This window comes from Petromyzon marinus (genome assembly GCF_048934315.1).
Source record: "Petromyzon marinus isolate PM22_M1 ecotype Great Lakes invasive population chromosome 80 unlocalized genomic scaffold, UKy_Petmar_22M1.pri1.0 chr80_unloc.1, whole genome shotgun sequence".
NCBI lineage: Eukaryota > Metazoa > Chordata > Hyperoartia > Petromyzontiformes > Petromyzontidae > Petromyzon > Petromyzon marinus.
Window position 1 is genome coordinate 209,226 of NW_027422629.1, and position 13,494 is coordinate 222,719.

The 13,494-nt window shown below is 53.9% G+C and overlaps 1 protein-coding gene across 8 annotated transcripts in view; it reads left to right on the forward strand.

Moving 5' to 3' along the window:
* Positions 1-13,494, forward strand: part of LOC116958713 (myosin-binding protein C, cardiac-type-like) — a 141,048-nt gene that overhangs the window by 59,348 nt on the left and 68,206 nt on the right. For all 8 annotated transcript variants that reach the window (XM_032981443.2, XM_032981440.2, XM_076058857.1 and 5 more), the window contains 4 exons: positions 2,762-2,868; positions 5,169-5,198; positions 7,099-7,238; positions 8,598-8,757. In XM_032981443.2, coding sequence (XP_032837334.1) covers positions 2,762-2,868; positions 5,169-5,198; positions 7,099-7,238; positions 8,598-8,757 — 437 coding nt within the window. The remainder of the gene's footprint in view (positions 1-2,761; positions 2,869-5,168; positions 5,199-7,098; positions 7,239-8,597; positions 8,758-13,494) is intronic.

The following is a 13,494-nucleotide window of genomic DNA, read 5'->3' on the forward strand; positions in this document are numbered from 1 at the left end:
CTCACCTGTACACTCACCTGTACACTCACCTGTACACTCACGTGTACACTCACCTGTACCCTCACCTGCACACTCACTCACTTGTACACTCACCTGTACACTCACCTGTACACTCACCTGTACACTCACCTGTACACTCACCTGTACACTCACCTCCCCCCACCCCCAGGGTTCACATGCTGGTGATAGACCACATGCACACTCACCTGTACACTCACCTGTACACTCACCTGTACACTCACCTCCCCCCTCCCCAGGGTTCACATGCTGGTGATAGACCACGTGCACACTCACCTGTACACTCACCTGCACACTCACCTGTACACTCACCTGTACACTCACCTGTACACTCACCTCCCCCACCCCCAGGGTTCACATGCTGGTGATAGACCACATGCACACTCACCTGTACACTCACCTGCACACTCACCTGTACACTCACCTGTACTCTCACCTGTACACTCACCTGTACACTCACCTCCCCCCACCCCCAGGGTTCACATGCTGGTGATAGACCACCTGTACACTCACCTGTACACTCACCTGCACACTCACCTGCACACTCACCTGTACACTCACCTGTACACTCACCTCCCCCCACCCCCAGGGTTCACATGCTGGTGATAGACCACGTGCACACTCACCTGTACACTCACCTGTACACTCACCTGTACACTCACCTGCACAATCTCCTGTACATTCACCTGTACACTCACCTGTACACTCACCTGTACACTCACCTGTACACTCACCTGTACTCTCACCTGTACACTCACCTGTACACTCACCTGTACACTCACGTGCACACTCACGTCCACACTCACCTGTACACTCACCTGTACACTCACCTGTACACTCACCTGTACACTCACCTGTACACTCACCTCCCCCCTCCCCAGGGTTCACATGCTGGTGATAGACCACATGTACACTCACCTGTACACTCACCTGTACACTCACCTGTACTCTCACCTGTACACTCACCTGTACTCTCACCTGTACACCCTCCCCCCACCCCCAGGGTTCACATGCTGGTGATAGACCACGTGCACACTCACCTGTACACTCACCTGTACACTCACCTGCACACTCACCTGTACACTCACCTGTACACTCACCTGTACACTCACCTGCACACTCACCTGTACACTCACCTCCCCCACCCCCAGGGTTCACATGCTGGTGATAGACCACGTGCACACTCACCTGTACACTCACCTGTACACTCACCTGCACACTCACCTGTACACTCACCTGTACACTCACCTGTACACTCACCTGCACACTCACCTGTACACTCACCTCCCCCACCTCCAGGGTTCACATGCTGGTGATAGACCACGTGCACACTCACCTGTACACTCACCTGTACACTCACCTGCACACTCACCTGTACACTCACCTGTACTCTCACCTGTACCCTCACCTGTACACTCACCTGTACACTCACCTGTACACTCACCTGTACACTCACCTGTACACTCACCTCCCCCTCCCCAGGGTTCACATGCTGGTGATAGACCACATGCACACTCACCTGCACACTCACCTGTACACTCACCTGTACTCTCACCTGTACACTCACCTGTACACTCACCTCCCCCCTCCCCAGGGTTCACATGCTGGTGATAGACCACATGCACACTCACCTGTACACTCACCTGTACACTCACCTGTACTCTCACCTGCACACTCACCTGTACACTCACCTGTACACTCACCTCCCCCCACCCCCAGGGTTCACATGCTGGTGATAGACCACGTGCACACTCACCTGTACACTCACCTGTACACTCACCTGTACACTCACCTGCACAATCTCCTGTACATTCACCTGTACACTCACCTGTACACTCACCTGTACACTCACCTGTACTCTCACCTGTACACTCACCTGTACACTCACCTGTACACTCACGTGCACACTCACGTCCACACTCACCTGTACACTCACCTGTACACTCACCTGTACACTCACCTGTACACTCACCTGTACACTCACCTCCCCCCTCCCCAGGGTTCACATGCTGGTGATAGACCACATGTACACTCACCTGTACACTCACCTGTACACTCACCTGTACTCTCACCTGTACTCTCACCTGTACACCCTCCCCCCACCCCCAGGGTTCACATGCTGGTGATAGACCACGTGCACACTCACCTGTACACTCACCTGTACACTCACCTGCACACTCACCTGTACACTCACCTGTACACTCACCTGTACACTCACCTGCACACTCACCTGTACACTCACCTCCCCCACCCCCAGGGTTCACATGCTGGTGATAGACCACATGCACACTCACCTGTACTCTCACCTGTACACTCACCTGTACACTCACCTGTACACTCACCTGTACTCTCACCTGTACACTCACCTGTACACTCACCTGTACACTCACCTCCCCCCACCCCCAGGGTTCACATGCTGGTGATAGACCACATGTACACTCACCTGTACACTCACCTGTACACTCACCTGTACACTCACCTGTACTCTCACCTGTACACTCACCTGTACACTCACCTCCCCCCACCCCCAGGGTTCACATGCTGGTGATCGACCACATGCACACTCACCTGTACACTCACCTGTACTCTCACCTGTACACTCACCTGTACACTCACCTCCCCACCCCCAGGGTTCACATGCTGGTGATAGACCACATGTACACTCACCTGTACTCTCACCTGTACACTCACCTGTACACTCACCTGCACACTCACCTGTACACTCACCTCCCCCCACCCCCAGGGTTCACATGCTGGTGATAGACCACATGCAGCCAGACGATGAGGCTGACTACAGCTTCATACCAGACGGGCACGCATTGTACCTATCGACTATGCTGGGCATGATCGGTACGCTCACCACCCGCTCACCACCCACTCACCAATCCACTCACCCACTCACTCACTCACCACCCACTCACCAATCCACTCACCCACTCACTCGCTCACACACCCACTCACTCACCAATCCACTCACCCACTCATTCACTCACCACCCACTCACCAATCCACTCACCCACTCACTCGCTCACACACCCACTCACTCACCTCCCACTCACCCGCTCACTCACCTACCACTCACCCACTCACTCACCCACTCACCCACCTACTCACTCACCCATCCACCCACTCACTCACTCACGCACCCACCCACCCACTCACTCACCCACTCACTCACTCACTCACCCACCCACTCACCATTTCACTCACCACTCACTCACCTACTCACCACCCACCCACTCACCCACCCACTCACCCACTTACCGACTCACCCACTCACTCACTCACCCACTCACTCAATCACTCAGCCACCCACCCACCCACTCACCCACTCACTCACCCACTCACTCACTCACCCACTCACTCACTCACCCACTCACTCACCCACCCACTCACCCACCCACCCACTCACTCACTCACCACCCACTCACCTATTCACTCACCACTCACTCACCTACTCACCACCCACCCACTCACCCACCCACTCACCCACTTACCGACTCACCCACCCACTCACCCACTCACCCACTCACCCACCCACCCACCCACTCACTGACTCACCCACTCACTCACTCACTCACCCATCCACCCACTCACTAACCCATCCACCCACTCACTAACTCACCCTCTCACCCACTCACTCACTCACTCACCCACTCACCCACCCCTTCACTCACTCACTCACCACCCACTCACCTATTCACTCACCCACCCACCCACTCACTAACTCACTCACTCACCCATCCACCCACTCACTCACCCACTCACCCACCCACTCACCCACCCACTCACCCACCCACTCACCCACTCACCCACCCACTCACCCACCCACTCATTAACTCACTCACTCACCCATCCACTCACCCACTCACCCACCCACTCACCCACCCATTCACTAACTCACTCACTCACCCATCCACCCACTCACTCACCCACTCACCCACCCACTCACTCACCCATCCACCCACTCACCCACTCACCCACCCACCCAGCCACTCACCCACCGACTCACCCACCCACTCACTCACTCACCCATCCACCCACTCACTCACCCCACTCACCCACCCACCTACTCACCCACCCACTCACCCACCCACTCACTCACCCATCCACCCACTCACCCACCCACCCACTCACCCACCCACCCAGCCACTCACCCACCGACTCACCCATCCACCCACCCACTCACCCACTCACCCACCCACTCACCCACCCACTCATTAACTCACTCACTCACCCATCCACTCACCCACTCACCCACCCACTCACCCACCCATTCACTAACTCACTCACCCATCCACCCACTCACTCACCCACTCACCCACCCACTCACTCACCCATCCACCCACTCACCCACTCACCCACCCACCCAGCCACTCACCCACCGACTCACCCACCCACTCACTCACTCACCCATCCACCCACTCACTCACCCCACTCACCCACCCACCTACTCACCCACCCACTCACCCACTCACCCACCCACTCACTCACCCATCCACCCACTCACCCACCCACCCACTCACCCACCCACCCAGCCACTCACCCACCGACTCACCCATCCACCCACTCACTCACCCACTCACCCACTCACCCACCCACCCACTCACCCACTCACTCACCCACTCACTCAATCACCCACTCACTCACCCACTCACCCACTCACCCACCCACCCACTCACCCACCCACTCACCCACTCACTCACCCACTCACCCACCCACTCACTCACTCACCCACTCACCCACCCACTCACCCACTCACCCCCACCCCCCACTCACCCACTCACTGACCCCCACCCCCCACTCACCCACACTCGCACACAAAGACAAAGCTCCCCCGGGTAGCCCAGGCAGACATTTGGGGCAAGTGTGCTCAGAATCACGCTGCCACGGCCGCCTTTGTCTCCCCTACGGCGATGTTCAACACACAACAGCTCCTCGTTTGAGGCTGAGTCGACCTAGGGGAAGCCCAGAACCAATGTAGACCCTGAGTGGGAATCTATGGTGATGGTGATGAGGACCACGGTGATGTTGATGGTGATGTTGATGATGATGATGATGATGGCGATGTTGATGATGGTGATGGTGGTGATGGTGATGATGGTGATGATGTTGATGGTAATGATGATGATGTTGTTGATGTTTTGCAGAAGTGAAGGTGCAGTTTGTACCACGCCAAGGTGAGCATTGTCTCACCACTCACTCACCACTGTGACCTCTAGTGACCTCTCTGCGTAACCTGTGACCTCTCTGCGTGACCTGTGACCTCTTTATATAACCAGTGACCTCTCTGTGTAACCTGTGACCTCTCTGTGTAACCTGTGACCTCTCTGCATAACCTGTGACCTCTCTGCGTGACCTGTGACCTCTTTATATAACCAGTGACCTCTCTGTGTAACCTGTGACCTCTCTGTGTGACCTGTGACCTCTCTGCATAACCTGTGACCTCTCTGCGTAACCTGTGACCTCTCCGTGTAACCTGTGACCTCTCTGTGTAACCAGTGACCCTCTGTGTAACCTGTGACCTCTCTGTGTAACCTGTGACCTCTCTGCGTGACCAGTGACCTCTCTGCATAACCTGTGACCTCTCTATATAACCAGTGACCTCTCTGCATAACCTGTGACCTCTCTGCGTAACCTGTGACCTCTCTGTGTAACCAGTGACCCTCTGTGTAACCTGTGACCTCTCTGTGTAACCTGTGACCTCTCTGCGTGACCAGTGACCTCTCTGCCTGTCCAGTGACCTTTCTGCATGACCAGTGACCTCTCTGCGTAACCTGTGACCTATCTGCTTAACCTGTGACCTATCTGCGTGACCAGTGACCTCTCTGCGTGACCAGTGACCTATCTGCGTGACCAGTGACCTATCTGCATGACCAGTGACCTCTCTGTATAACCTGTGAACTCTCGTGAACTCTCTGTATAACCTGTGACCCCTCTGTATAACCTGTGACCTCTCTGCGTAACCTGTGACCTCTCTGTGTAACCTGTGACCTCTCTGTGTAACCTGTGACCTCTATATATAACCAGTGACCTCTTTGTGTAACCTGTGACCTCTCCGTGTAACCTGTGACCTCTCTGCGTAACCAGTGACCTCTCTGCGTAACCTGTGACCTCTCTGCGTGACCAGTGACCTCTCTACATAACCTGTGACCTCTCTGTATAACCTGTGACCTCTCGTGACCTCTCTGTGTAACCTGTGACCTATCTGTGGAACCTGTGACCTCTCTGTGTAACCAGTGACCTCTCTGCATGACCAGTGACCTCTCTGCGTAACTTGTGACCTCTCTGCGTGACCAGTGACCTCTCTGCGTGACCAGTGACCTCTCTGTATAACCTGTGACCTCTCGTGACCTCTCTGTGTAACCTGTGACCTCTCTGTGTAACCTGTGACCTCTCTGTGTAACCTGTGACCTCTCTATGTAACCAGTGACCTCTCTTTGTAACCAGTGACCTCTCTGTGTAACCTGTGACCTCTCTGCGTAACTTGTGACCTCTCTGTGTAACCTGTGACCTCTCTTTGTAACCAGCGACCTCTCTGCGTAACCTATGACCTCTCTGCGTAACTTGTGACCTCTCTGCGTAACCTGTGACCTCTCTGCGTGACCAGTGACCTCTCTACGTAACCTGTGACCTCTCTTTATAACCTGTGACCTCTCGTGACCTCTCTGTGTAACCTGTGACCTATCTGTGGAACCTGTGACCTCTCTGTGGAACCAGTGACCTCTCTGCATGACCAGTGACCTCTCTGCGTGACCAGTGACCTCTCTGCGTGACCAGTGACCTCTCTGTATAACCTGTGACCTCTCGTGACCTCTCTGTGTAACCTGTGACCTCTCTGTGTAACCTGTGACCTCTATGTGTAACCAGTGACCTCTCTGCGTAACCAGTGACCTCTCTGCCTGTCCAGTGACCTTTCTGCATGACCAGTGACCTCTCTGCATAACCTGTGACCTCTCTGCGTGACCAGTGACCTCTCTGCGTGACCAGTGACCTCTCTGTGTAACCAGTGACCTCTCTGCGTAACCAGTGACCTCCCGTGACCTATGTGACCTCGCCGTGGCCCGCCTCCCTCCCCAGTGCCCCCCAAGATCCACCTGGACTGCCGGAACAAGATGCTTGACAACGCGATCGTTGTGATCGCCGGCAACAAGCTGAGGCTGGACGTGCCGGTGACTGGAGATCCGGAGCCCACGGTGACCTGGTACAAGGAGGGTGAGGTGAGTGACATCATCATCAACATCATCAACAACATCATCAACAACATCATCATCAACATCAACATCATCAATATCATCATCAACATCATCATCATCATCAGCATCAACAACATCATCATCATCATCAACATCATCATCATCATCAACATCAACATCATCAACATCAATATCATCAACATCAACAACATCATCATCAACATCAACATCATCAACATCAATATCATCATCATCAACATCAATATCATCAACATCAACAACATCATTATCATCAACATCAACATCATCAACATCAATATCATCATCATCATCAACATCAACATCATCAACATCAATATCATCATCATCAACATCAACAACATCATCATCAACATCAACATCATCAACATCAATATCATCATCATCAACATCATCATCAATATCATCATCATCATCAACATCATCATTATCATCAACATCATCAACATCATCAACATCAACAACATCATCAACATCATCATCAACATCACCACCATCACCATCATCAACAACATCATCTTTCATCGATGTAGGCGATGTTGATGGTAGTGATGATGTTGATGATGGTGATGGTGGTGGTGATGTTGGTGATGTTGTTGATGTTGATGATGATGTTGATGATGATGTTGATGATGGTGACGTTGATGTTGTTGATGATGTTGATGGTGATGTTGGTGATGTAGGTGATGTCGAGTGGTGAAGGCCGCGTGATGGTGAGGAGCTATCCAGGAGATTCCTCCCTCACCCTGGCGATGTTGATGGTAGTGATGATGATGATGTTGATGATGTTGATGATGATGTTGGTGATGGTGGTGATGGTGGTGATGTTGGTGATGTTGGTGATGATGATGCTGGTGATGGTCGTGATGGTGGTGATGTTGGTGATGTTGGTGATGATGTTGATGGTGGTGATGTTGGTGATGTTGGTGATGGCGAGTGGTGAGGGCCGTGTGATGGTGAGGAGCTACACGGGAGGGTCAGCTCTGACCCTGCAGGGTGCCGAGCGAGGCGATGGAGGAAGATGATGTTGATGATGTTGGTGATGTTGGTGGTGGTGATGTTGGTGATGATGGTGATGGTGGTGATGTTGGTGATGTTGGTGATGGTGATGTTGGTGATGTAGGTGATGGCGAGCGGTGAAGGCCGTGTGATGGTGAGGAGCTAGGTGATGGCGAGCGGTGAAGGCCGTGTGATGGTGAGGAGCTACACGGGAGGGTCAGCTCTGACCCTGCAGGGTGCCGAGCGAGGCGATGGAGGACGATGATGTTGATGATGTTGGTGATGTTGGTGGTGGTGATGTTGATGATGTTGGTGATGTTGGTGGTGGTGATGTTGGTGATGTAGGTAATGGCGAGTGGTGAGGGCCGTGTGATGGTGAGGAGCTACACGGGAGGGTCAGCTCTGACCCTTCAGGGTGCCGAGCGAGGCGATGGAGGACGATACGCCATCGCTGTTGATAACCCTGCTGGTGTCGACTCGGCCGACATCACCATCACCGTGCTGGGCACGTGATGCCATCACCACCACCATCAACACCACCATCACCAACATCACTACCATCACCACCACCAACATCACCATCAACACCATCACCACCACCACCATCACCATCATCACCACCAACATCAATGTCACCATCACCACCACCATCACCACCACCACCATCAACACCACCACCACCAACATCACCACCATCACCATCACCACCATCATCACCAGCACTACCACCATCACCCCCACCACCACTACCACCATCACCATCATCACCACCATCACTACCACCATCACCATCACCAACATCAACACCACCATCACCATCACCAACATCACCATCATCAATGTCACCATCACCACCACCATCACCACCATCACTACCATCATCACCAACATCACTACCACCATCACCATCACCACAAACATCACCAACATGACCACCACCACCACCACCATCACCACCAACATCACCACCAACACCATCACCACCATTACCACCATCAACACCATCATCACCAACATCACCACCAACATCAACAACAACAACAACAACAACCGCCATTCGCCACTAAGTGGCGGTGACGTCACCACGACGCTTGTGCCAGGCTATGTGCACCCTGAGGCCACGTGAAGTGTCGAACGCCCGCTGGCAGGTGGTCACGGGGCAGACCCAGGTGCCACGGGTCGACTGACTGAGATGACTGGCTGATGCACCACCTGTGCCCCCTACTGTGCCAACCTGCTGTGCTTTAGCCACCCGGCGCTCCGCTCGCTGTTGTGAGCGTCGCTCCTCCGCCCTCCGTTGTTGTTGGAGGGCGACTGCCTCCAACTGCCCAGTAGCATCCTTCACGAGCCTCCTCCACAGAGGCCGATCTTGACACCGCTGGTACCAGTCATCGGCAAGTCCACTCAGCTCCACGTCCTCCTGTACCACATCACTCCATCTCTTCTCTAGCCCGTGCCGCGCCCGCTTAGCCCCCTCAATCCGGCCAAACAAAAGCTGTTTCGGCATGCGGTGGCTGGGCATGCGGGCTACATGACCCAGCCATCGCAGCCTTGCCTGCCGGAGGAGCTCACCGATGGGACCCTGCCCAGATCTTTCAAGGATTTGTGAGCTCCTCACACAATCCAGTCTGGTTAAACCCAGGATGGATCGTAGGCAGGCCAGCCTAAATGTTTCTAACCGGCGAAGATGTTCCATTAGGGGGGTCCACGTTTCGCAAGCGTAGAGAAGGGAGGGAATGACCGTGGCCGAGAAGACCTGAAGCTTAGTGCGGAGCGACAGACCAGGTAGCTTCCACACAGCGTTACGCAACCGATGAAAAGATATTGCCGCTCGACTGATTCGGAGTGAGACCTCTGCTGTTAAACTGGAGCCAGTCATAAGCACACTGCCCAGGTATGGGAAACTCTCCACTCTCTCCACAACTGCCCCATCACCGATTGGGAGTTGTGGGGGTGGAGTGTCCGATGGTACAAAATACCCAGGCAGGTGCTTAGTTTTGGTGGGGCTGATGGTAAGGCCCCACCTCTTAGTGGCACGCTCCAGTCTCAGCAGCAGCGTCTCCAACTCCTCCTCTGACTGAGCAGCTATTACCAAGTCATCAGCATACATAACGTGGTTGAGCAATAGGGAGCCATCCCTTGACCGCACCCGGGCATCGATTAGCCTCCCATTATATCTGTACCATATGGAGATTCCCCCGGTACAGCTATTGAAGGCTTCACGAACTACGTGGTCAAAATAGATGTTAAATAATGTGGGAGCCAGAGGACATCCCTGTCGCACCCCAAGGTGTACAGGGAATGGCTCTGACTCCCGGCCACGTAGTTTTACCCGGGCCCGCTCACCATCATGAAGGTCCTTAATGATCGTGAGCAGAGGGTCAGGTACTCCAAAAGCACGAAAAACGACCCAGAGCCCAGGCCTACTGATGGTATCATAGGCCTTGACCAGGTCAATAAAGCAGAGATGTAGGTCTTGTTGGAATTCCCTACACCTCTGCTGTAGCAGACGGACAGAAAATATGGCATCTGTGCAGGACCGCCCTTTCCTGAAACCGCATTGGGGCTCCGCAAGCCTCTCCTCAGCGTGCCTGGCAAAGCGATGCTGAATAATCCTTGCCAGGACCTTTCCCGGCACACTGAGGAGTGAGATGCCCCTGTAGTTGTTACAGTCTGTGCGGTCCCCCTTCTTAAAAAGGGGGACCACCAGGGCATCCTTCCAATCCTGTGGAACCCGTCCAGTGGTCCAGACCGTTGTTATGATGTCATATAGGGCAGTCTGTGCACAAACGCCACCCTCCCTCAGCATTTCGCTTGGGAGATCATCTCTGCCCGCTGCCTTTCCTGGTCTCAGACTCCGGATCGCCTTCAATACTTCCTCAGCAGATGGCACCTCAGCCAGCCACTCACAGGGGGTGACTTCATCCAATATTTGAGGCACCGCAGCCTCAGCAGGGTCATCCTCACTTTGTGCCACGGTGTTTTTCTGGCTGAGGGATTTTCCCTCCCCCAGGACCTCACAGAAATGCTCAGCAAATCTGCGAACCTGTTCCTGGGGGTCGGAAATTGGATCACCGTTTTTTCCCCTAATGATGGTAATAGGTGTGGCGCTGCAGGTTACTTTTTTGATGGAGTTAAATAGAGATTTGTGATCACGGGCCACTGAGGCAGACTCCATCTCCTCAGCAACCCGCGATCACCACCCATCCTTGCAGCGCCTCACGGCTCTCCAAACCTCCGAGCGAGATTTGCGGTAAGCCTCCTCATTCTCTGACGTGGGATTCTGTAGCCGATGACAGTGGGCCTGTCGCTTTTTCTCAACCATCCTGAACAACTCCTCTGTCATCCAGGGTGTCTGGGGAGGTCTGGACCGCGTACCCAAAGCAGCCATTGCAGCTGCATGAGTCACAGTCCTAAACCTCGCCCATTTACCCTCGACATCAGGAGGAGTCGGGGACGATGCCAATCCCAGCCGCAAGCGATGATGAAATTCTCGCTTGCAACTTTCATCAGATAACTGAGACCAGGCCACTTTAGGTTGGAATGGGGTCCTGGGTGTACACCCACCACCGGAGTGGAAGAATGGCAGGCGCATCTTACAGATGACTAGTCGATGGTCAGAGGGCAGATCAGCTCCACGGTAGGTCCTGGTGTCAAGGACATGGGCTCGCATTCGCTGGTCCGTCACTATGTAGTCCAGCAGATGTTCTTGCTTGGACCCGGCATGCATCCATGATGTTGTGTGGATGCGCCGATGCCGGAACAGCGTGTTGGTAATTACAAGCCCATGGGCTGCACAAAAATCTAGCAGCCTCCTACCGTTGTTATTGAGCTGATCTGGCCCATGCCCTCCAATCCCTCCAGACCAGGTGCCAGTATCATGACCAACTCGGGCATTGAAGTCACCCAACATCATGACTCTATCCCGAGGGGCCACTTTAGCCAGCACCTGTGACAGGAGGTCATAGAAGGCATCTGACTCATCGGCTTTGCCTGCATCCCTCCACGGATGTTCATCTTCGGTGGGGGCATAAGTAACCACGACCACCATTCCTCGCCTCCGGTTGATGGGAAGGCGAGCCCAAAGTAGCCTGGGGCTTACAGCTTCCCACACCTCACCGCCACGCTCCCACGCCCCCTTCATTCTTTTGTTCAAAAGAAGACCCACACCCTGTTGTTTGGCAGTCTGCTGCCCCGAGTAGAGGACTGTCCACCCCTCATGGTGGCAGGAGCCAGAGCCGGTCCACCGGACCTCCTGAATGCCGCATAGATCCAGGCGGTACTGGTCCAGCTCCCGACAGAGGAGTGGCAGCCTCTCCTCTGCAGTGAGCGTTCGAACATTCCACGTGGCCACCCGTAGTGGCTTTTCGTTGTTTCTGGAGTAGCCCCGAGGGTAGGTATTCAATCTCCTGGCTCCGCCAATTGGGGTTTGGCCAGGAGACGTCATAGACGCCTGGCCCCCCGGGGCCTCCGGCACAAGCTTAGTTGTTACATATTTCAGTTTAACTCGTGGTTTAGTGGTAATTAATTGAAGGTGGAGGGGTTACCAGCCCCTCGCACCCGTCCAGAGCCCCCGTTTAGCCCCTGTGGTGGACACATATGCCATGAGGGGAGGAGCCAATCAAAATTGGATCTCCCCCCACAGCGCTGTCCACGACAGAGTTGCCCGTCCGGCATCACCACCATCACTACCACCATCAACACCATCATCATCATTATCACCACCATCAATGCCACCATCACCACCACCATCACCACCACCACCATCATCATCATCACCACCATCAATGTCACCATCACCACCACCATCATCACCATCACTACCACCATCACCACCATCACCAACATCACCACCATCACTACCACCATCACCCCCACCACCACTACCACCATCACCACCACCACCATCACCACCACCACCATAAATGTCACCATCACCACCACCATCATCATCATCATCACCACCACCACCATCATCACCATCACTACCGCTACCATCATCATCATCACCACCACCATCATCATCATCACCGTCATCACCATCATCATCACCACCACCATCATCATTAGTAACACTCACAACGTTCAAAGTGATAATGGTTGTTGTTGTTGTTGTTAATGGTTGTGGGTGTTGTTGTGGTTGTTGTAGTTGTTGTAGTGGGTGTGGTTGTTAATGGTTGTGGTTGTTAATGGTTGTGGTTGTTTTGTATGGTTGTTGTTAATGGTTGTGGGTGTTGTTGTG